The 24,291-nt window shown below is 45.2% G+C and overlaps 1 protein-coding gene across 8 annotated transcripts in view; it reads right to left on the bottom strand.

The window, feature by feature from the left end:
• The window catches only part of BEND7 (BEN domain containing 7), a 76,918-nt gene that overhangs the window by 40,791 nt on the left and 11,836 nt on the right, over positions 1–24,291 (bottom strand). For all 8 annotated transcript variants that reach the window (XM_049705610.1, XM_033403422.2, XM_049705611.1 and 5 more), the window contains 3 exons: positions 11,600–11,899; positions 8,731–8,853; positions 4,538–4,803 (listed from right to left, as the gene is read on the bottom strand). In XM_049705610.1, the coding sequence (XP_049561567.1) occupies positions 4,538–4,803; positions 8,731–8,853; positions 11,600–11,899 (689 nt within the window). The remainder of the gene's footprint in view (positions 1–4,537; positions 4,804–8,730; positions 8,854–11,599; positions 11,900–24,291) is intronic.

Genomic DNA, 24,291 nt, shown 5'->3' with positions numbered 1-24,291 from the left:
ATAAACATTAACAAAATGATCTTAATTTGATGGGTATCCACAGCTGTATCTTCTGATAACTGCTGTGTTGCCTAGGATTACTGGAAAGTATTCATAGTAACGACACCAAACAGAAAAACACTTCCTATGTTTTTTAAAAAACATTTTGAAATATTTTAAAAAAAACTGATGTTAGTGTTTCACCGTGGCCAAAGAACAAGCCAAACGAGAAGCAACAACAAGGAAATAAACCTGAGCCACGTATATCTGCCCTGAAAACCCAATAAATCCAACCAGGTAGGGAGAAACAGTGACTGCAAAATATTCCCAACTGTCTGGTCTGAGTACTGGCAGAATCCTGGGTTGGGAACTCCTAAAGAAAGAATTAAATATTGTGTTTAAATATGAAATTTGGTTTGGGGTTTCTGCTTTTGCTTCTGTGTAGTTCAGGTTTCAATTTTATTTAATGTGCTAACTTAAAATGGGTCAAGTAATCCTGCCCCCAAAGAGGGGCAGGATTTCTGGCCACTCTCTTTTTAAAAACACTATTAGCTCCTGTGTATTTGTTCGTGTCTATGTACACATAAGTTTACTTAACAAACGTATATTTATCCCTATAAAGGTACTTAGCTAGGACTGCTAAGGTTTAAAAAAGACCCAGTATTTACTGAGTGCTTAAAACATACCAGGTACTATATTCTAAGTGCTTTACATAGGTGTCTTCATTTAACTCTTCCAGCCAGCCCCGTCGCTGAGGTTAGCACTGTCATCATTCCCATTTTATGGAGAGAAAACTGAGGGAGGCGAGGGTGGGTGCACTTGCTCGGGGTCACACAGCCGGGCTTGTAGCCTGGGCATCCTGACCTCAGAGGCTGCACCCTTAACCATGAAGGTCTCCCCCAGAGACTTCCAAGTAAACAGCACACACAGCCGTAGTCTAACCTTCCAGGTCTCCTTTGTGTCACAATCGTCTCATGAACAGTTAGTGAGCGGCGGTCACGTTCAAGAACAGGGCTAGAGCAGGGGCCCAAGTCTGGCACTCAGTGGGTGAGGGCACACTCAGCCCTGGTCTGGGAACCAGCTCCACCTTTCTGGCTTTGTGGGCTTGAGCAGGCTGCTTAAGCCCTTTATGCCACCGTCTCCTCATCTATAAATTGAGGATAATACTAGTACCTCAAAGAGTAAGGATGAAATTTGAAAAATTATTTGGCAGCGGATAGCACACAAACGCTACTGCTACTATTAATGCTATTATTATTATTATTTTAAAATGTATTCCCTGCCCTTGAGAAGCCAAGGGGGAAGGAGAGGAAATCACGTAAATAATTACAAACTGGTATAGCAAGTCCTATAAAGGATTGTTGAAATCATACTGGTGCTTTGGGCGGGGGGATGTGTGCACAGTGAGGAATAACAGGGAAAGAACAAGAAAATAGGAGTTAAATTGAGGAGAGCGTTCTGATTAACGCCAAGTCCTAGACCCAGAGTTTTAAAAGGTGATTTTGTATATTGTGCTTAACACAAACGGAGACGTTTGGCCATATGCTGAGTACCTTTTATGTGCCAGGCACCGCAGGAGGATTTCCCTATGTGCCCCAGGTCATTTAGTGCTGACAGCACTCCGAGGTGCTGGGCTGTAGCTGGTTTTGATTAGGGCTCCCTGTTTCTCTGCACTGAGCAGGGATACCCGTCAGGGGTCAGAGGGTTGGCAGTCCACCTGCAGTGATCTACAGCCCCTCACGTCTGTGCCTAGATACACAAATTTGTATTGGGGTGACTCTAAAAGTCACAGCATAAAAAAAGATAATGCATTGTGAACTTTAAACAATTTACAGTCATTTTTTTTTTTACATTTAAAAAACAATAAAGCACAGGTTTTATGTGTCCTTTTTTCATTGCTTCCCGCTCTCATCTTTCTCCTGTGCTCCAAACGTCTAATGACCTTTTGAGGACACTCGGCTTCTTTTTACTTCCCATCCAGCACTGAAGGCCTGCTTCTTCTCCGTCCTCCCTGTCTCAGTTAAGGAAATCAGTAGCATCTAGTAACCAACCTCGTTTTCCGGGATAGAAATGTGGGGCTTACTTCTCCTGAGCCACCAGGTCCTCTGTGTGGGCACCCCCGGGGGCCTCTCATTTCTCTGTCCCTGCAGGCTCACTGCTCACGTACAGATGCTCCCCATCTCTTGCCTGGCCGCCTGGAATTACCTTCTTCCTGCTCTCTTTGCCTCTAGTCTCTTTTCTATATTCATCAATCATCCACAGTGCTGTTCCGGATTCCATTCTAAACACAGGTATGATTATTCCTCTACTTGAAATCTGCAATGGCTCCCTAGTGCCCACAAGATAAAAAAGGCCCAAGGGCCTCGGCAGGACACATCAGGGCTTTCACTGTCTGACTCGATCCCATGTTTATATCATCATCTGCTATCAGTGCAGGCCACACAGCTGCTCTAACTACAATGGACCACACGCCCAGTCCTATAACTCTGGACTTAATCGTCCCAACACTGGGTACTTTTCAGAGCCCATCTTCAGATACACAATGCCCATCTTCTTATATATAATCCAGTTATATTACCTTTTCTCCAATTGATTTTATAGAATAATTCCTACAAGATTATGGTCTATTTTCTGTTTTCTCCTCTGGACTTGCACCAAAGTTTAAAAGGCTCACGGCTAAGAAATAATAGAAGACGAGAAGGGCACCTAGATTCAGATGCCTTAGCACTGATGGTCTCATCGCCTAAAGGGCCAGCCTCATTCATGCCATCAAGACTATCCGGGGACACAATTTCTGATGACGGGACTCACTGTGTGGTCCTCTAGGTGCAGTGACAATTTCCGTGGAATAGATGAATCAAAGGGCATATCAGTTGGGTGATGTAAAGATAATATCTATGTACGCTTTTGCTTTTCTTTAGAAGCATGTTATTCTCCAAAGACAGTCAGCACCTAACTGAGTTTACATGGACAATTCTGAACGTGCCTTATTAAATTTAATACCTCTTGTTAGCAAAAATCATCATGAATAAAAAGCAAATTATTTTTTGGTATTTAAATTACAATACTGGTATTCGTAAAGATAAGAAAAATTCTATTCTATTTCACTAATGTACATAAAGCCTTTAACAGACCTTTCTCAAGTTATCTCTGAAGTACATTTAGATCTTAAAAATTTTTTAAAAAGGAGCAAGTTCAGTTATTCGCATTAGATCGACTCACGCAGGAGACGATTTTCACAACTCAGATGACTGCTCCTGATACATTAATGCCTATCACAGAAAAGAAGGCCTAAAACATTCAAGAAAAATGTAAAAGTATTATGAAAACTGCTTCAGACTGAAGGTACTTTGTGTTGTGGAATCATTTACCTCTGCTTCCAAATGTGTGATCCATGTGGGCTTTGAAACCAGGGCCTCGGCTGCAGTAACAATGGGGTAGGATTAAATGAGCCAGCTGGTCCAGGGTAGAATGCTGTCGTCATTAATGATTTTTTAAAACTAAGTTTTTAGTCTAGAAGAACTTCTTAACAATTGTGTGTGTGTTCGTGGGTAAAGAAACAAATAAACGGGAACCCCTCACGCCAAGGATTGGATAAAAGGTCAAATGATTTTCTAGTCTAACCAAGTCACGAGATGATTCTTTTTGTTGCCTCCCGTTTATAAAGACCTGTGCTAGCAGACCGTCTGTCTGCAGCTTGAAAGGAACTGATTTAAAATAGCAATTTATTTCTTATTTAAAGTTGAAGAGGTGGGGCCAAACTCTCATCCTATATAGGCCTGTGAGAGTTCTCAGCGAGATTCTCATCCTATGCCATCTGGTAATGATAGCTCACCCATCCTTGTTTATTTTAGGAACTCTCCCAACGAGTTGGGGTTCACGGCATCCGTGTACTCAGATCAAGGTACTGCAAGGAGGGTACGCCGTGGCCGATAGAGCACATTACTGAAGAAGTTCATTTATGGCCGTGTGACTATAAAATGGTAAGTCAGACGAATGTCTCAGATGTCATTCAGCATCTTGGGCTGCGACGACCTTCTAGCGATGATATTTAAATAGAAAAACCTTTGCAGACTGTTAACCTATCATTACACAGACTCAGTGGCACGGCACTGCGACTTACTTAGCAGTGTGGCTTGCATCTATAAAACAGAAGTAGCACCACTGCTCTTTTTTTTATTATTAGTTTGCGTTTCTAGAAAGGTGTGACCTTACCTGTAGGGTTCTGTTCATTTATGCCCATCTACAAAGGATTCAATTATGTTCTTTTAGCTCACTGCGCTGAGGAAATTGAAAACGGCTGCTTCAAAGTTAAAAATGTTAACGAAATTAGTGAGCAGAACTTCATCATCCTTCTCCTTTCGGAGAGAATGCAAACATGTTTAAGGAAATAAGGCCTAAGATTTTCAGAAGAGAAAATCCTGGGCAAGGGAATTACTAAGAGTTTTCCTTTCCTCTTTCCCACGTGTATTCTGCAAGTTTCCCTGGTTTTCTTGGGCAGAACTAGTTAAGGGCAAAGTTACACATTAGCGTCAGCAGCCAGAAAACATCAACTTACATCAGAGGCTGGTGATTCGAGTACGATGCCAAATCCTAGGATGTGGTTCTCCCTGGGGGAGGTGTGCTCGGCCGAGGGGAGACTGGGATTCTCGGGGGCCGCCACCGCCTTCTTCTCGGCTTCTGACGCACTGGGCTTCTGTTTCACAGTGAGAGATTCCACAGTCTTCAGGGGCACTTTTTTCTTTTTATTTCTCTTGCGCGAGACGGCAGTTCGCTGGGAGCAGATAAGGGAAATTGGGGGTTGTTGTCTGTTCTGGGTTCCAACTGTGAACAACAAACAAAAACATGGTACAGGCACTTGTCTCTAACTCAGGAGTATGTACTTGCTTCATAAACTGAGGCTGAAGTGGGTTCACTCAAGGACGAAGCACGCTGAAATCAACCTCACGCTGGACCTGAAGATAACCAAATGCAGCCTTAAAGGTCTACAGGCAGAAAAACCCAAGAGAATACTCTGCTCCAAATGCTGGTGGGTAATCGACAGGAGGAAGGGATGATGAGCTCTGAAAAAACACTGAAGCATGACTTTACGCATCCCATGACACTCTTGTATAACTGAGAACTCCGGAAATTAAATTGCGGTGTGGACGTTCATGCTTTCTGGCAAGCCAGTCTCAGGAATATTCCAGTTGTCACTTGAGGTTAAACTGATCAGTAGCCAGCAACCTGCAGGTGCCAAAACTGACAAAGGCTGAGCAAGGACGGTCACTGGGGCAAAGCTGATCAAAAGCGTCATTCAGGAATGACCAGTAAGCATGTGGGCCAGGCCTGCTGGTCAACTTCAGGTCCAGTTACTCCGGCCTCACACACCAACTATCTCCACACACTGCTCTCCTGGGTTCCGACCAGGCTGCTCCTCTCTGCCTCAGTTTCATGTAGCTGAAAAAGAGGAAGGCTATAATTCTGTATGAGGAGAGCCAATCAGTAAGACCCAGAAACAGTCTGAGTTCCAAAGACGAAAAGCACCCAGCAAGAACTGGGTGCTGATGCTGCCTAGGTACTTAAGGGAACCAAGGATGCTAATTACAGTTCTCATTGGTGCCCTTCGAGAAGTAACGTTTATTAACCATTTAAAAATACTCTGGGGGCTTCCCTGGTGGCACAGTGGTTAGGAATCCACCTGCCAATGCAGGGGACACAGGTTCGAGCCCTGGTCTGGGAAGATCCCCCATGCCACGGAGCAACTAAGCCCGTGTGCTACAACCACTGAGCCTGCGCTCTAGAGCCCGCGAGCCACAACTACTGAAGCCCGAGTGCTGCAACTACTGAAGACCTCGAGCTGCAGGGCCTGCGTGCCGCAACTACTGAAGCCCGCGCACCTAGACCCCGTGCTCCGCAACAAGAGAAGCCACTGCAATGAGAGGCACGCGCACCGCAACGAAGAGTAGCCCCCGCTCACCGCAGCTAGAGAAAGCTCGCGCGCAGCAACGAAGACCCAACGCAGCCAAATACATAAATAAATAAATAAAAATACTCTGATGCAAAGTTTAGTAGGAAAATATGGCATTACTACTTAAATCTTCATGTGTTGATATGGTTTGATAAATACAACCACAGGACATAGCTGCTTTTTTTTTTTTTTTTTTTTACAGAAGTACACCTCTAAAAATAAGCCAAATGAAAATCTAAAGATCTTTACGTGCACACCATATGGATCCTTTCCTATCAGGTTGGAAATAAAGAATATCTGTAGTCTGAACTTGATATCTGCATCTCTAGGCTGGACAGAAATTTATAAATAAGTATTAGAAACAAACTTCTTGCACTGTAAAATGAGCAGAGAAGTTTCTGGACCGCCCATGCAGTAATTAGTCTAGCTCACCGGTTCTCGACCTCGGCTACATGTTAGAATCACCCTGGAGCTTTAAAAAAAAAAAAAAAAGCCAGTGCCTCAGCCTCACCCCAGATTAATTTGAATTGGAATTTCTAGGGGTGATGCCTGGGCATCAGGATTTTTTTAAAGCTCCTCAAGTGATCCTACTATGCAAGCCGGACAGGAACTTTTCTCTGTTTGGTCCAGATTTTCACCCGAGGCGGCTGGGTCTCCATCCCGAAAGTCAGATGGACAACCGAAGCAATTATCTACAGTCTAGGACTCCAGCCTCACTTTCCAAAATTAAAAGCAAAATGATTTAAGTTTAAAGAACACAGGTACTGTCTAAGTTTTTCTCCTCCTTCCGCAAGTCTGGACAGAGCAGCCGTAGTCTGTTGTATCCAGATCTTATCGCTTGATCTTAATCCTGGCTTTCTCCCTGAAGTAAAGGTGAAACTTTCTAAATAGAATTTAAATCTACGTTTTATAGGCAATAAACCTTAAGTAAATCTACGCACTCAACACAAATTCTTAAGTTTAAGGAAAGGAGAGTAATTTATTCAGTTTATCCTTTGGGTTCTCCTACAGCTTTGGAGTCGCTTACCACCCTAATCTGCAGAGGTTCAGAAAAGAAAACAGGGTGACATAGCGGCATTTACTTAATAGATCCTAAAAAGGCTTCAGTCAAGGATTTAAAGGGTTGCAATTTGTAGTTTGCCATTTCAGGAGTAAGGAGCTTAAGTAACAAAATAAATCATTACAGTTTCCTACGCACATTTTCTTAAGTGCTAACAAATTCTTCCATTGAGGAAAGAATCTGTACCGGATGAAGTAACCTTTCTTTCTGAGCTCCTCATTTAGCAGATGTTAGCCTTTACCAGGTTAATAAGAACACAGATTATCCTGGTGGAACAAGGTGAGTTAAATGCTTACTGGCCTGACCAAAATGCTTATTTTTTTTTCCCTTGGGATAAGACCAAATCCAGCACATAAAATTAGATGTCGCTTCTCAGAAAGCCTTTGGCCCATTTTACTTTCACGTGATCTTGGGTGACTGATACGTTTTAGTATGAAGCTTTTTACATCAAACCACATCATTGAATATTAAAATTTTACTAGAATTCACTAAACGGCACCAGGTACAGTTTCTGAACAGTGACCTTTCTGAATACCTTTACAGAGAAAAGGGGGTTAGGGATGATAGTCATAAAAGACAGTGCTATCTTCCTGCTCAAGGAGCAGCTTTTCCTGACAAGGGGGAGGGCTTAATAAAATGATTTGTTACTTTCTGTGCCTGTCACACAAATGTCCTTTTTTTCTCCCCTAATTGTGGAGACTAGAAAACACATCCACTACAATAAGGACCTAGACTTCTAGACCTCTATGAAATGCTACAGGTCTTCATAACAACGCTAACGAAATAGCTGAGGCTCGGATCATGCCTTACAGAGTTCATTTCCATTTACTATCTCATTCCATTTTCACAACAACCCTGTGAGTTAGATATTAATACTCCAGTTACAGATGAGAAATCTGAGGTTCAGAGAAGTTAAACAAGCTAGGACAGGAGAAACTGGGACTCTGACCCCAAACTGCAAGTTCACTGCTCTTCTGTTCTTCAACTTGTCCAACAGGGGCGAGAACAAAAAAAGCGTCATGTAAATAAAAAGACAAAACAGGAGGTGTCTCTGAGTTTCTCTGACCTGAATGTTAAGGAGAAAAGCCACAGGCAGGGCCCGAGGGCCAACGTTTCTTGTCAGCTGATGCTCTGGAATCTTCACCGGCGGAGCCCACGCTTCCTAAGGGCTCCTTCGTGCGCACAAAAATGCGTGGCTCCCCACCTGTCACACGGAGCCCAGTGCAGGGGGCGCGCGCGCGCGTGCGCGTGTGTGTGTGTGGAACTCGTGCAGGAGTGGGAGTGTGTGAGATGCATGCAGCCCCCAAACCGAGCCCCTCAGGAGGGAAGATGAGCCGTTCTCACCTCCTTCCCTGACGTGAACCTCCTTGTTGATTCCCATTAGGAAAATGAGCCCGAGCAGCTCTGCCCACTTTCGGGTATAATTGTTTCAAAGTTTAATTAGCTGACATTTGTGAAGTGTGGGGAGTCGGGGTGAAGTATCCGGAGCACATGTACCAGCCATAAAGCATTTGTTAGAGTTGCTAATGGGAAGATGGGTTGCAGAAAAAGTGGAGAAAATGGCTAATTGAAGAAGCATGTCATCCAGTATACTCCAGTAAAAATGTTTTTTAAAAAAACTAAAAAAAAAAAAAAAGATAGCAAGGAGGGAAGCAGAGAGTAATCAAAGCACCATGAACATCCTGACTGTCACGTATGCATTCAAAACCCGAGGCCTCCATCCGAGGCCTGATCTCCGTACCTGCCTGAATCTGCATCAGTTTCCGCATGGCCTTGAGCTCCTGGAGAATGGCCTGCAACGTCGACTGGCAGTTACAAGTACAGCAGTTTGATCCAACTGACGAATTCACCACTGGAAGTTCTCCTGAGCACGAAAGAAAAGAATGACGGACGCCAAGCAACAGCAAGATTATAAACAACCAAAAAAGAAGGAAGGGACCGTGACAGGCTTCTGAAGCCTGTGCAGTTAACTGTGAAGTCGTGCCTGAGGAACATGTACCCAGTAATTTGGACAGCCTAAATTTTGGGGTCTGACTTCGTCTAATTATCCAGGCTTCTCTACTGTCAGGTGCGTGCTGTGTCTCGGGTGGCAGAGCCTGCGTGAACGGACACACACAATTCACTGTCACAGCAGGCCTCCCTACTGACACCCCCGTTCATCTCAGATAACAATTCCAGAAAAATTCACTAGAAACACGCTCATGCTATTGCACAAAAAACTAGCTCTGAGAACAGTGTTACCAACAAAAACAAAAACAAAAACAAAACCTGGTAGTTGGATATGTCCTGAGGGTTCATATTGAGAATTAAATGTGTCTGTTTAAAAAATAGTTTTAGCATTAATCATGTTATTCCAAAAGTTAAGAACGGTCAACACATTAAACTTTCACTCTGGGTGTGGTATGTCTGGGATGGAGAAAGCGGGGGCAGGAGGGTCTGGGAGGATCCATTTGAACTTGAGGGTTTAGAGGGTGCTGGGGTGTTAGATTTTCTCCAGCTACATAAAGGAGATCCTTCTACATCTTTTTTCCGTTCCCATTTCTTTAATTGCACTTTAGTCTCTTTCCCACTGTTTAAATTTAGTATCTTTTCCTTCATGAAACTATCCTGTTTCCCTTACATGTAAACAAATATCTTCCTATTATCCCTGTAATAAAACGGGACATTTGGAAAAACACGCTTTCAGCGCAGTTCTCCCAGTCTCAGTATCCAACCCTGCTACCTTTACGTGGAGCAGGGTAAGAGACTGCTATCACTTCGGTTTTTCCACAGGTGGAAGAGGGAAGCTCTAAGGTTTTGGTCCAGTGATATCTTTTAGTATACGTTAAATGTAATTTACATCCTGCAATATGCATTATTTGTGGATATACTTAATCTTTGGAACAGCGTAATTATTTACATTCAGAGTTGTAGCACATTGAGATGTTACAACTTTAAAAGTGCAGATAATTCCAACGAGACGCCAAATGCATTCCTATCGAAACTATGCAAGCAATCAACACAAAAAGATCTATTTTTAAACGAATATGGGGGAATTCATGTTTTCAACTTTTACCGTTACTAATATTTTCCAAAGTAAATCCACTATCCTTGTTGTATCCTGGAAAACAGAACATTGTTCACCCGACGCTCATTGATGCGGGGCTTACTAACGTCATACATACCTAAGGCTATTTTAGTTCTCTCATCGTTTCTCCCATGGCAGTAGAGTTAGGAGGACGTTGTAGAATATTCCTAGTCACTATTCCAAGTCTATCTTTATCATTTTTAGAGGACAAAACCAACCCTTTTCAGCTTGTTATAAATCATTTTCTAATTTTAAAGAGAACTGCCCTTTTATTTTATGAAGGAGCCTTAAAAGAGCCATCTCCTTCTAACCTGGAAGCATGCCAGCATGTGAATCTGATATTGGCTTATGTAAAATTAAGAGAGAGAGAAGACACCCATACATCTTTTGGGGTCCCTCCCTGTCTCATCAGCAGTGGCTCAGAATGGCTCTTCATACCTCTGAACTGGTTCTTGCAAATTGTGTTTAAAAAGAAAAATAAAATCACAGTAGTTCTCTTTTTCTTGAAGGATGATGTATGGGAAAAAAAAAATCCTTAACTTTTCAAGGAAACTGAAAACGCATTCTTCCTTTCTTCTTGTTCTCTGTGTGAAAACTACAGTTCTGCACATCTGTACATAATTTATAGAACGAGTAACATCTCATGTCACTGGAGGGAAAATTAACGTGAATGGAGAAATCATCAAGTTTTTCCTTATGCTTTGAAAAAAAGTTTGCCATTTGATTTTTTTTTCTTAACAATTAGGAATTTAAAATAGATAACTAATAAGAACCTACTGTCTAGCACAGGGAACTCTACTCAATACTCTGTGGTGACCTATATGGGAAAAGAAACTAAAACAGAGGGGATATATATGTATGTGTATAGCTGATTCGCTTTGCTGTATACCTGAAACTAACACAACATTATAAATCACCTAGACTCCAATAAAAATTACTAAAAAAAAATTAGGAATTTAAATTAAGGAAATTTTACTTTAAAGGAATAATTTTCAACCTGAATGAAGCAGGTTGTAAAATATGGCTCAACAGGTTCAGTAGCTTGAATGTGAGGTTGAAGTGAAGGTGTCACCTGGGGGCGGGGTCATCAGTCCTGCCTTTATCTGACTCTTCCGATAATGAAGAAAGCACAAGCCTAGGCCAGGGGACGTATTAATACGCCACGTGACCAGGAAGCTTCTTTTAATGACAGAGCGGGAGGAGCTCTTTCTGCCCTAACTGTTCAGTCTTTTGTGACAATAGTATCGTTATCTCTGCAAATGATGGCTTTAAACCTCTTAAAGGGCTAAAATCTCTACCAAGAAACTATCCCTTCTAATGGAGAACCCCCAGGTTTTCCTGCATCTCAATTCTGGTTTTTGATGCTCTTCAACTTCTTCCCTTATGTCTTCCCGGTCTTTTAAGATAACTCAGCTAAGGCGGGTGGGTGATTAAGGGAGGGTTTAATATGTTGAACTCAAAGAACATGCTGAATATTTAGACCGAAAACACACGTTGGGGCAACGGCCCCGGAAGCGTTGTGGGCATCTGATGACAGCCATACCATTGGAGCTCCCGGCGGCGTGGGACTGGCTCTGGAAGGTTCTGGAGCGGGTACCATACTGCCCTGAGAACCGCCCGCTCTGGGCTGGTAGCTCGTTCCATGCACCCCGGGAAGACGGGTGCAGGCTCGGTAGGGCCTCCACAGGGTTCAAACGCGGAGGCCACATCGAATCCAGATCCTGGGGTTCTTCTTTCAACTTCTCCCCCTCCTTGCCCACACGCTGGTAGATCCTCCCAGCGCTGTCATTCAGTAATCTTCTCATTCCTGTAATTTGTTTTTTAATTTCCATGCTTTCGTCTCCTAATGGAAATGGGGCCAGAGATATCACTGTAAATTAGCGAAAGAAAAAATAATCCACCACCAAACCAAACCAAACCAAACCAAACCAAACCAAAACAAAGGCCACCCCTTCTTCCTTCTTTGGAAATGGGAATGATTACCGACTCCAGGTGCAAGCCTCTCTTTTAAGAATCTTCCTTCCTCAGAGGATTTTTTTTTCTTTTTTGAACCAAAGTATCTGTATTGCACTGAGGGTACTTAATAAATATTACTTAAACATGATTCAAATTATACAGCTATAAAATATTTTCTATAAATAATAACATTAGAGGATGCCTAGATGTATTAGGAGCTATTTCAAACATACTATCCTCTTAAATTGTCATCAGCCAGTATCTTTACAAAGATTAAGGGAAGTAGTTTTTTTTTTTTTCTCTCTAATCTGGGTGTTAAAATAAAAGTCTAATGCCAGGGTATGTATACACACTCATACAGTCACTCTACTAAATGCCTGCGATTTCAACTACAAGAAAAGGAAAAGGCCCACAGAAGTGTCTATTAGGAAAAACACAGCTCTTGCAGATAAATCTGGCACATTTAATACAATCACGTTTTAATGCACTCAGCATCACATTAGCCAGGTTTCTCTGTAGCACTAACTGCACAATGAATGTAGGTATTTTGTGTTGTCTAGTTAGATATTTAGCTAATCAATATATGAAGACATTACTGAATATAAGGCAACTTTTATATACTGTTTTCAAATAAGTATCTTCAATTTTTAAAATAATAAAAATATTAACTGTCCACCATCTAACATGAGCAAACACAGAAGGAACACAGGTTTCCAAATTTACAATTCTGCTCTCTGTGGGCATGTGCTTGAGAGGAGAAATATTTTAATTTGTAATAAAACTCTTTTCACTTCAAACACCTGCGACAATGACAATATAGAAACAATAAATCATGTTCCAGATTTTATGAGAATGAATGACCAAGCACAATTTAAGTCATGCAGAGTCAGCAGAATTTACGAGTTTCTCAAGATGTCTGGGGAACAGGGTGTGTCTGGAAGAGGTCCCAGAGGAATTCTGAAAGATCAATCTGTATGCCAGTGTGGTTGGTGTTAGTTTCAGCATCCAAAGCTAAACCTTCCTGGCTAGGTTAGCAGCGCAGTTTCGGCAAGAAGGAGCTTCCTGCCTGCAGGGTTTTTGTTCTTGGTCTTCTAGATCAAGGACGTTGCACATGCGTCCACCTGCAGCACGCTGATCTTAGCTGGCGCTGGCCGGTGGCTGCCACTGCCCTCCCTCCTGGATCCCTGGCGAGAGCTGCACCGGCCAAGCCAGATGAAGACAGGCGCACGGCCTGGCTCCTGGGTCACTGCCTGCTGCACATGAACCGTGACACATCACAGCAAAAGGGATGCTCTCTTTCCAAAGGCTCCACCTCTGCTGCGGGGACTGAATTCTATGATAAAGTGCTGTCTTGGGCGGGGAAAGAAGTCATGAGGATCCTGGAACTTTCTAAGAGCAAATCTGCTTTGTCATGACCTTAGTTTCACGGCCCTAGAAGTTGTAGCTCTGAAAATTACAAGACTGAAACTACAGTGTGAATTCTGCACACTTGGTCTTTTCACGTGGAAGTCCAGGTTCCTCGGTGGAGGAAGGAAGGCACAAGCATCAAGGGGGATCCTGGCTGTGGGCTGACGTTTAGAAACGCTTCTTCTAAAATCAAAACTAAAACCAAACCACAACAACAGTCAGGACCGAGGAGGAAGGAAACAGGGGTCTGTGAAGGAGGGCAGCGGAGCTGGCTGACGTCCTGAGAAGACAGCGCACGGTCTGTCTGACTGCGGGGCGTCCGAAAGCACGGAACGTAGCAAAGTGCAACAACTGCCCAAGTCAAGGAGAGGAAAGTTGAGAGATGTGGGAAAGGCTGGAAACGGGCTGGTTGCGGGGAGCTTCTTAGAGGACACACGCTGGGCGTCCCCAGGGGACAATGGGTAACTGAACTGTCCTTCCTTTAGCCAGAGAAGTCGGGAGCAGCCCTGACCATACCGCCTGGGGAAAGATCTCCTGGAACCGGATCACAGGCTGGCTGGCGATGATGCGCTCTGCAGAGAGGGGGAGAGTATCCTCGCACAAGCACATTTGGGAGGGATGGAGCAGAGGGCCGGGGGCCGGGGAGACTTGAAGACTGAAGGTGTGGACAACAGAAAAAGCTGAGCTGCCTGCACGCACTGGGATGGAATGGGTGCGGACTGCAGGCAAGCAGGGGCACCGCAGAGGCTCAGACCACGGACGCCGGTGTGTGGGTCAGGGGACAGGCCGGGGCTGGTGCTCCCCAGACCTGGACTCGCTTCCCAACTGCGCTGACCTGCTACTTGATACAAGACAAGCCACCTGCCTTTCTCTACTTCAGCTTCCTGAACCGTAAAATGAAGTCTGAACCAGACCTTGCTGGGCATAACCTAGGGAGACACAGGCCAGTCTAGGAGGGATGCAGGTTTTTCCGTTACCAAGATGTTCACAGGGCACCAAACGCCTCTAAAAGTCCTTCTCAGAAAAAGTGGGCTTGGGCTTCCCTGGTGGCGCAGTGGTTGAGAGTCCGCCTGCCGATGCAGGGGACACGGGTTCGTGCCCTGGTCCGGGAGGATCCCACATGCCGCAGAGCGGCTGGGCCCGTGAGCCATGGCCGCTGAGCCTGTGCGTCCGGAGCCTGTGCTCCGCAACGGGAGAGGCCACAGCAGTGAGAGGCCCGCGTACTGCAAAAAAAAAAAGAAAGAAAGAAAGAAAAAGTGGGCTTATTCTGACTGTCACAGTGAAGCCGAGTTCTCTGATTCCAAAACAAAAACAAAAAAGGGCAGGAAGTATTAAGAGATTGAGATTCGAAGCACTAGTTGACCTCTCTTTGTCTTTCCAGTTTTAAGGCAATGTCTTCTCCACGTATAAATGTCAGGAAAAGGAAGCTCTAAAGAAGCAGGATTCCCTAAATCAGCACTTTCCTGATTCCTTTCCAAACCTAACTATGCCTTCACTGATGTTTACCCGCAAGGGGCTGCATCTTTTTAGAAAAGACAAAACAGTAAGAAATCTTACTAACATGGGTCCATGCTATGTGGCTGCCTTATGGGTAAAACAGCCTTAAATGAAAAACGTTTTGAGCGCTTACTGACTAGACTCCTTTGGACAAGGTCTACAAAAGATAGTAGGCTGGATTCTACCCTTTGCTGAACCTCAAGACTCTACAAGATCACTTTCCTTTATGTAAAGAATTTATATAATACATACAGAGTCTTGCAACACACAAGTCACCATACAGGATCTCCTTTAACTTGGCCAGGAGAGAAAGATATACTACGCAGAACACGATTATTCATGGTTTGGGGTATTAAAGGAAAAAAAGACGGTAATGCCCAAACACAGAGTGAGCTGACGTACGTAAACATTGTGTGTCCGTTTCTATGTGCCTTCTTTTCACGAGGAGCAGTCACCATATCTTGGCCCTAAAAATTAACCGGTGTTGACATGCAGTAGGCATTCCATATACCTTTCTTAAGTAAATGAAAGAAATGTTCTATCAAAAGCAGAGTGAAGTCCAGTAGAATTAAATGTGATCCTAAGGTTATACACAAACAATATATTAATAGGATGGACTGAAAAAGTACCAGAAATAAATCATTCCATAAATATTTATCAAGCATCTCCTGGGCCCCAGAGATACAAAAATCGTCTTGTCCAAATTGAAAGGTACTCCCCCTCCAAACCTCTCAACATCTTCTACCCAAATCCCTTTATACTGGTTTGTTGTTCTAAGAAATGGTCCTGATTCTCCCCAGCCTGCTGGCCTTACGCCTCTTTTAACTCTGTGCCCCCGGAACTCCAGGTAGCAGATTGCCCCACGATCTGCAGATGCCTCTGCTTCCTTGCTAGAGATAAAAATCAGCTCTTCTCTGAGGTCCCTGCCTCCCTGCAGCCCCTCATGAAAATTATTCACCTCCCATTCCCTCAGGGCTGGGGACGGTGCCCCCCCCCCCCACCGCAAACATCACTCTTCTGGCCCCAGACAGAAGCTCACTGTTGTCTGAGTTGATGCCACAGCTGTATCACCTCCCACCCTTCTTCCTGAACAGCAGTCTGTGTGCCGGGAGTTTAAGGCTCATAAAGAGAAGTGGCAGGTGATGAAGTGGAAATGTACAGTGAGGTCATCCCAGTAAGGTACCAGGTTATGGAAGAAAAATTTTGCGCTGGAGATAACTGGGTAGTTATCTCTGGGTAGTTTAAAATTCATTACCTGTTTTAACATAAGGATGGTAAATAACCAGACCTTTCCTTTAGAAAGACAAATCTGGCAAAACTATGGTGAAAGTGGTGTGGGCAGGGGAAACCAGCCAGCGGGTTGTTGCTAAAGGCTATGTGAGTGACCGTGCCAGTCTGTACCAGTACTGGGGGATGGGACTGGAGAGATAAGATGGAAAGAGAGACATTTAAGAAGGTTCCCCAGAGAGACTTGGTGATTCACTGGATGTGGGGATGGGGGCGGGATGTGAAGGAGGATCAATTAAAGATAACTCCAAGGTTTCTAGTTTGGGGGACTGGATGGATGCTAACACCAGTCAGAGAATTAGAAGGGTGCAGCGAAGTGGCGATACAATGAGGCTAGTTTTGACAAAGGCAGCTTAGGTAATCGGCAGGCAGTTGGAAATGTACATGAAGCTGACGATGAAGCAATGCTCCTGAACTATTCCCGTAGTAGCAGCAGTGAATATTACTACTAGTGGTAGCTGGCCTTCTAGACTAAGTCAGCCCCTGGGGTTCACCAACAATTCAGGGGGTGGAAGGTCATTGTATTCGGAGATACCAGATTTCCTATTAATCTAACAACGACGCAGAGAGCTCAAAACCCTCATTTCAACATTAAAAGAGCTATCACCTCATTTGTGTCCAAGCTGGGGAAGTGAGGCCATCTATGCCTCCTGGACTCCCCGTCCCCGTGGCAGGCAGCGGTCACAGCGGTCAGGACCGCGTCATCTCCAGCTCCTCACGTGCCCTGACCCACCGTCAAGTCCATCCCCAGGGTGCCACTGGGTAACTCACCTCTACCAAAGGCCCAACAGGCACTTAAAGCACGGAGGGACAGTCACCACTGCATCCAGTATGGGTCGACTCCTACTATGGTATCATGTCCAGTTTTTGGTTTGTTTGTTGGTTGGTTGGTTTTTTGGGGCCTCGGGGCTTGTGGGATCTCAGTTCCCTGACCAGGGATTGAATCCGGGCCACGGCAGTGAAAGCCTGGAATCCTAACCACTAGGCCACCAGGGAACTCCCATCATGTCCAGGTTTTGCGCTCTTTTAAAGAGCCTGTTGAGAAACTTGAGGAGAGCGTGCAAGTCAACGAAAAAGATGAAAGGAACAAGGAAAGGTTAAAGAAGTCAGGTAGTTTCTCTGAGAGATAAATGGCTATTGAGTGACTTAATTATCTTCAAATACACTACGAGTTATTACTGACATTGTTCTTTTTGTTTTTGTTGTTTTTGTTTTTGTTTTTTTTTGCGGTACGCGGGCCTCTCACTGCCGTGGCCTCTCCCGCTGCGGAGCACAGGCTCCGGACGCGCAGGCTCAGCGGCCATGGCTCACGGGCCCAGCCGCTCCGCGGCATGTGGGATCCTCCCGGACCGGGGCACGAACCCGTGTCCCCTGCATCGGCAGGCGGACTCCCAACCACTGCGCCACCAGGGAAGCCCGACATTGTTCTTTATCCACGAGGAAAAAGTAGACTCAAATTGTAGCTTCCAGGGAGGAGGCTGGGCGACATTATGGTCTAAAGAGCTGACCCTTCCAGTTCTAGAAACAGAGGAGGGGCATCTCAGAAGATGTGCAGGAGTGACAGTAAGAACTCCTTCTGTTTGGGATGTTGAAGAAGTTCTGGAAACGGTGGTGATGGCTGCGTGTCACTGTGGATATACGTTTCAAAAAAAAAAAAGCTTTAAAACTCCTTGCATTTTCCAGGTAACGATATGTTAAATAGAAAAACGCTGAGTTTATCAGTGAGAAATACTAAGATGACCAGGATTTATACTGAACGCTGCAAATAACTCTTCTCAAACACGAGTAGAAGTTGGCATGGAGCCATGTTGCAGAAAAGGCTGAACTACAACCTGTCAAATGACAACAGTGAGAGAAACAGCAGGAAAGAGGAGGCAGGGTCCATCAGGCCCAGGCCACGGCTCTCTTCACCACATGGCTTGACAGGTGAGCCAAAGAGGCAGGCATCTGGGGCACACTCTGCGCTCTGAGCAGACCTGGGGTTGGCATCCTCACTCCAAACCCGTGTTGGCTTGCAGATGCCAGCAGGGTCACAACTGGCCGTCCCCAGGGACCACAGCCATGTTTACCAGGGACACGCAAGCCTGGGGTTCTAACTCGGCAAGAACGGTCTGAGAAGCCCTACAGAACAGAGCGGTGGTTACCAAGTGAGCCCTTCCCTCCCCAGCAATCTGAAGTGGAACCCCCCAAAATAAAGAGGAAGCGAGCTCTACTGAAGAGAACGTGCCGGAACCCGCAGTCCTGAAACAGCCTTTGGAGTCCATTCTAGGACACAACGGGGTCTAAACGCCACTGACAAAAGCTCTGAACAGGAGGCGTTAACCCGCCTGCGTGCTGCCACGTGCTGGAGGACCCTCCCTCCCGTTCAGCTGAAGTTTTAGGTGGAAAATAATTAAGCCGCTCAGCACGTACATGGCGTTTTCACTGAAAGGACAACGAGGTTCCTTTCAAATCTATTTAGATAATACCAGTTTCGTTCATCCATTCAATAAGCATTTACTGTACTACTACTAAATATGAGATACTGTGGGAGCAGAGAGAGAAAAAGAAAAAAAATACAAGATACGGTCTCTCCCCTGCAGGAGTTTACAGCCTAGCACGGGACCCAAATGGATGCACAATGATTCTAAGGACCCAGGGCCTCTCTCCTAACACGTGGGCAGGCGCACCAGGGCTGGAGGCCAGAGCTCTTTTTAATCAAGGCTGAGGAGGTGACGCCAGGACAGGTCCCAAGACAGAATGCCATGGGTCCAGGCTGGAAAACAGGCCTTCAAAGCAGAAAGGGCAAGAAGGGCTTAAGATGGGCAAGAAGGGCCAGGGGAGCAGAGAAATGCCAGGAAATGAATCAAAATGGACTGTCACACTGCTTCTCAAACGTGTCCCTCAAAGAACATCTACAGAGGAGAATAAACTTCTATGAGAAGAAGAGAGTGCGATGATACCACTATAGCTACCCAACCAGTTCAGAGAGTTTATCTACTTCCCTCTCCCCCAAGTGTTCTTATAACATGGAAAACTTTGATTTTACAGTAAATACAACATGGCCTCCCAATACAACGTTGCTTCATCAGACATGGACTGTAATTCCAGCCACATTAAGTGGGTAGGTCAGAAGCCACCACTTCAAGTAATGTTCAGGAATACTCAAGCCAAAGAGCTAAACTCCCAAATACACGGGAGAGGTCTTATAAGTCAATGAAGAAAAGGACACGTACTGACAATGGAAAATGGGCACAGGACGTGAACGTGCAATTCACACGAGAAATAAATAGTTCAAATCTCTTAAGGTCCCTAATTATTAATGTAATGGAAGTTAAATAATGTGAAATTCTTTATCTATTAATTTGGCAAAAACTATAGATTCATAAAGCCCATTTTGGGTGAAGGTGTAGGATTACGGTCCCCTCTCATAGGCTGTTGTTGGGGGATCTTTTTGGAGGGAATTCGGCAATTCCATTCACAGGCATTTATCCTACAGAAACGTTCAGACAAGTACCCATGACACAAGTACAAGGACATTCACAGTAGCATCATTTTGCTAGGGAGACACTGGGAACCACCCAGACATCAATCAGTGAGCGTTAGATAAGTGAATTATGGCATATCAGTACAATGAGATTACAGTATATCTTTACATGTCTGTAAAGAATGAAATGGACCTTTTATAGTCATTTGGAAGTAAGTGAAGGATAAACCAGAAACTCCACGACGTCTGAGACCATGATTACTTCCTCCACCACTGTATAATCAGGGCCTAACTCCTTGGCTCAAACTAGACACTCAACCTGTGTGGAACAGATGGAGATTTGGTTAAGCAAAACAAAAGTTACAAAACGTTATACAGGATGATTCAATTTTCCTTTTTATAACACACACACGTGTACTTTTTACACACACATGTTGTTAACAGTGGTTATCGGGACTTCTCTGGTGCCGCAGTGGATAATACTCTGCGCTTCCAATGCAGGGTTTGATCCCTGGTCAGGGAACTAAATCCCACATGCATGCCACAACTAAGAGTTCACATGCCACAACTAAGAAGCCTGTGTGCCGCAACTAAGGAGCTGGCGAGCCGCAACTAAAGGAGCCTGCCTACCGCTGCAACTAAGACCTGGTGCAACCAAAACAAAAAAAACAATGGTTATCGCTGGAGAGTGGGACTGGGACAGGATTTTTTACTTTATACCTTGTTTTCAACTTTATACGTTAAAACTTTCAAAGTGGTTTTGGAATGAATATGTATTACTTTTTTGTAAGAAAAAAATAATCTGGAAGAATTATGTACCATCTTCTCCCTGTGGGAATGTAAAGCTGGGTATAAGGCAACTGGTAGAGGCAGCTTTGGACATAAAAAAATCTTCTCTAAGTCACTCAGGAAAGATGAAGCTGGGCAGGAAGGGGAAGTAGGTGGCCAGAGACGGCAGCAAAAGAAGGTCAAGGAAGGAGGGGCCAGGGTGGGGCATATTTTGCAACCCCTGGGATATAGGCCTAAGATGACTTTCTTCTGGAGCTCATTACAAGCCATGTATTTTTTTTTAATTTAATTAATTAATTAATTAATTAATTTTTGGCTGTGTTGGGTCTTCGTTTCTGTGCGAGGGCTTTCTCTAGTTGCGACGAGCGGGGGCCACTCTCCATCGCGGTGCGCGGGCCTCTCACTGTCAGGGCCTCTCTTGTTGCGGAGCACAGGCTCCAGACGCGCAGGCTCAGTAGTGTGGCTCACGGGCCTAGTTGCTCCGCGGCATGTGGGACCTTCCCAGACCAGGGCTCGAACCCGTGTCCCCTGCATTGGCTGGCAGATTCTCAACCACTGAGCCACCAGGGAAGCCCAAGCACGTATTTTTTTAAAGGAATTTGGACGTACTCGGGGGAAAAGTGTTAAAGCTACCATTTATGGAGCACTTAGTATGCACCAGGCCCTCTGGCGAGCATGCTGCCTACACTTAGTCCTGATCACAAAGCTAAGAGGTTCGGATGTTATGAATACATCTTACCCAGGAGAAAACAGAGACTTTGAGTTTAGAAATTAGAGACCCACCACACTCCAAGGTCCAGGAGCCTCACTGCTCTATTAAGACGCTCGGGAAACGAACTAGCTGGATGGCAGGAAGGGCTCCATCCACAAAACAGTCCCTCTGCGTGGCATCCAGGAAGCTGTTGTGACCTGCGCTGGGCGCTGTTTGAAGTAGTCAGCACCTTAACCCCCTACTTATCTTAATACGCATGGTGGAAACAATGAAACCTTTGGACCAAGCTATGTTTATGGAGTCCAACTTAGTTGTACTGTTTCAAACTAAAAGAAGGCGGCTCAGACGTGTCCTATAAATTCAAAACATGGTTCATGTGAGTCCTGTTGGTTCTACAAAAGCCAAATATTTTAACTTGGAAAAAGGAGAAGAAGAATTTTTTTGTGTTCATGGTTCTGTGAAACATAAAGCAAAAGTCTTCGAAGGCTGACAGTACACACAGGAAAAATATAACAAGATTGTAGATCAAGGGCTGCTTCCATTTTCCCAGAGTAGCATAACCAAAATCTTGCCTTCATTCAATATGAGAGAAAATGTTCATAATTTACTGTCTGGAAAGAGACAATCCTTTTCAAAATAATCTGAAATCTTGACCCTCTGCTCTACTGTACAGAAAACTCAAAAAGAATGCTAGTACAGAAGTACACATCCCCCCTCCTGACTGAGATATTAATTCACATATTTACACCGTGGGTCAGTTAAGGATGAACAAGATTAAGGACTGGCGGTATTATATTTCTTCAGTCATTTAAAGTTTTAAAAATATTCCAACTTAAATACACATGCTGTCATACAGTTTCATCTTCAATGTAAATAATGTTAATGATGATGAAAACGGATCACATTCACAGCACCTTTCTCTTCCAAGAATCTCAAGAAACTCTGATGACTTTGGGCCCAAAGGCACCTGGAGGTTGGCAGTGGTCACCTTCCCTGCGTGAGGCCAAGGGGAAATCTCCAGGGGTGAGGCAACCACAACTTAAATCAGAGGCTTCCAAACTTTTTTGATTGTGACTCACAGCAAGAAAACCAAAGTTTCACAAATGTATCCTTCCTGCACGCAAGACACTCCGATATTTTCTATTTCTCTTCTTCTTCTTGTTCCTGTTGGTGACAATCTGCTAAATTGACTTGACCACGCACTTACAGGTCACGGCCACTGCCTTAAATGCCAAGTTTCCCCGGGGCCTTTCCGCACACTTCCTGGATCCCCCAGCCTCTCTCTGGTTCCAGCGACCATCTGTCTGCGGGAGCCCCGATCCCACTTCGGGGCTCCAGGCCACATATCCAGTTGCCCACTGGACGGCTCCACTTGCACATTTCAAGAGCAACCTTAACATCACATCCAAAAATGTATTTTATGATGACGATCCCCGAGCCTTAATAAATAGCACCAACCCGCTGTCCAAGCCAGAAACCTGGGCCTCATTTCCCATCCCTCCCCTCTCACAGCCAATTAATCACCGAGTCCTGCTTATTATAACTTCTAGATTGCTCTTCAGTCCTTCCACTCGCCTCCCATTACCACCTGATGGGGCTACGGCCAAAAGCCCTCAGCACTGCTCCCCGCCCAGCCACGTCCATCCTGAAGCCAGGGTGATCTTTCAGAAATGCAAACCGCATCACGTCGTGGCCTGCCTCGGTGGGATGCCGGCCACCTGGGGATGGGGCCCAGCGCTCGCGCTGGGGGGCTCGTCCAGCCTTGGCTACTGCCACGTCTCGCCTTGTTCTAGATGGCGGCTCTGGGGTCTGACACACAGTAGAATCACCTGGACAACTGTGACAAAATACCAGCGCCCAGGCCTCGCTTCAGGACAGTTAAATCCGAATCCCATTAGCGACTGTCCTGGACGGCCAGAGGGCTCCCTGCGTCACGGGGCCCTGTCATTTCCTGGCCGACTCACAGCCTCGGCCCCATCCCCATACTTACTCTTCAGGTCTTTCTCTGCTTAAATGTCCTCTTCTCAAGGGTCACATCCCTTAACTCCCCAGGTGAGGTCCCCTGGTTCTGTGTTCCTGTCACACCCTAGTGGGCTGTCAAATCTCCTAGCCTGGCACCAGGGGCTGCTCAATAAAGACCTACCAATGGATACAGGAATGGGTTAATTCTAGTATCAGCTATGCTGGGACGCTACTGTTGAGGAAAGCTGCGGAAAAAGAAACCCCAAAACACTACTGATGTACAAGGCGTCAACCAACATCTGTGACGGAAGTTCTCCCTGTTTCCGTGGGGCGTGGGGTTTGCAAGATGAGGCCACTTGGTGCCTAGAGTCAATCGTGTCTTTTAGGCAAGCTCTCCCAAGGGAACGCGTCTCATCCTCAGCGCCTTCCTAGTTTATCGAAGACGACAGACAGGGCACCGTTTCCCCCATTTCACAAAGGATAAGACTGAGTTACCCAAAATGACCAAAGGGAACCAGAGGAAGGTGGATTAGGTCTGGGCCCCTCACGGCTGCACTGCTCCGGCTATCAGGGCGGAGTTAAACAGCTCACAGGGCTCTCTGGAGCCCCCATTCCCACAGCAAGCGCTGTTCCACCGTATTTCACACGATGCTTATTAAGGTGCCCATTAAAGTCTTGCTGGTAATTGAAAAAATTATATACGTGTGAGGAGGGTGAGTTAATGTTCACAGAAGAACCTTTACTTTTGCACCTCCTGACTTCTTCCTTTCAAGATGTGCCTTAGGGCTTCCCTGGTGGCGCAGTGGTTGAGAGTCCGCCTGCCGATGCAGGGGACACGGGTTCATGCCCCGGTCCGGGAAGATCCCACATGCCGCGGAGCGGCTGGGCCCGTGAGCCATGGCCGCTGAGCCCGCGTGTCTGGAGCCTGTGCTCCGCAACGGGAGAGGCCACAACAGTGAGAGGCCCGCGTACCGCAAAAAAAAAAAAAAGATGTGCCTTAACCTTGCGTTTCTGTGGGGTTCTTTATACTTTATGTGTGGGTGTCAAGTCACGTTTGAGATATAATTCCTTTAGCCATACAAGCAACTTCGTAGGCTATTATGTTGCATCAACTTTTTCTATAAAAATAGATTGTTCAGGATATTATTCCTGGAACAGA

Source organism: Orcinus orca, chromosome 2 (assembly GCF_937001465.1).
Source record: "Orcinus orca chromosome 2, mOrcOrc1.1, whole genome shotgun sequence".
Classification (NCBI taxonomy): domain Eukaryota; kingdom Metazoa; phylum Chordata; class Mammalia; order Artiodactyla; family Delphinidae; genus Orcinus; species Orcinus orca.
Note: the sequence above shows the minus strand (reverse complement) of the source record. Positions and strands in the feature narration are given on the sequence as shown.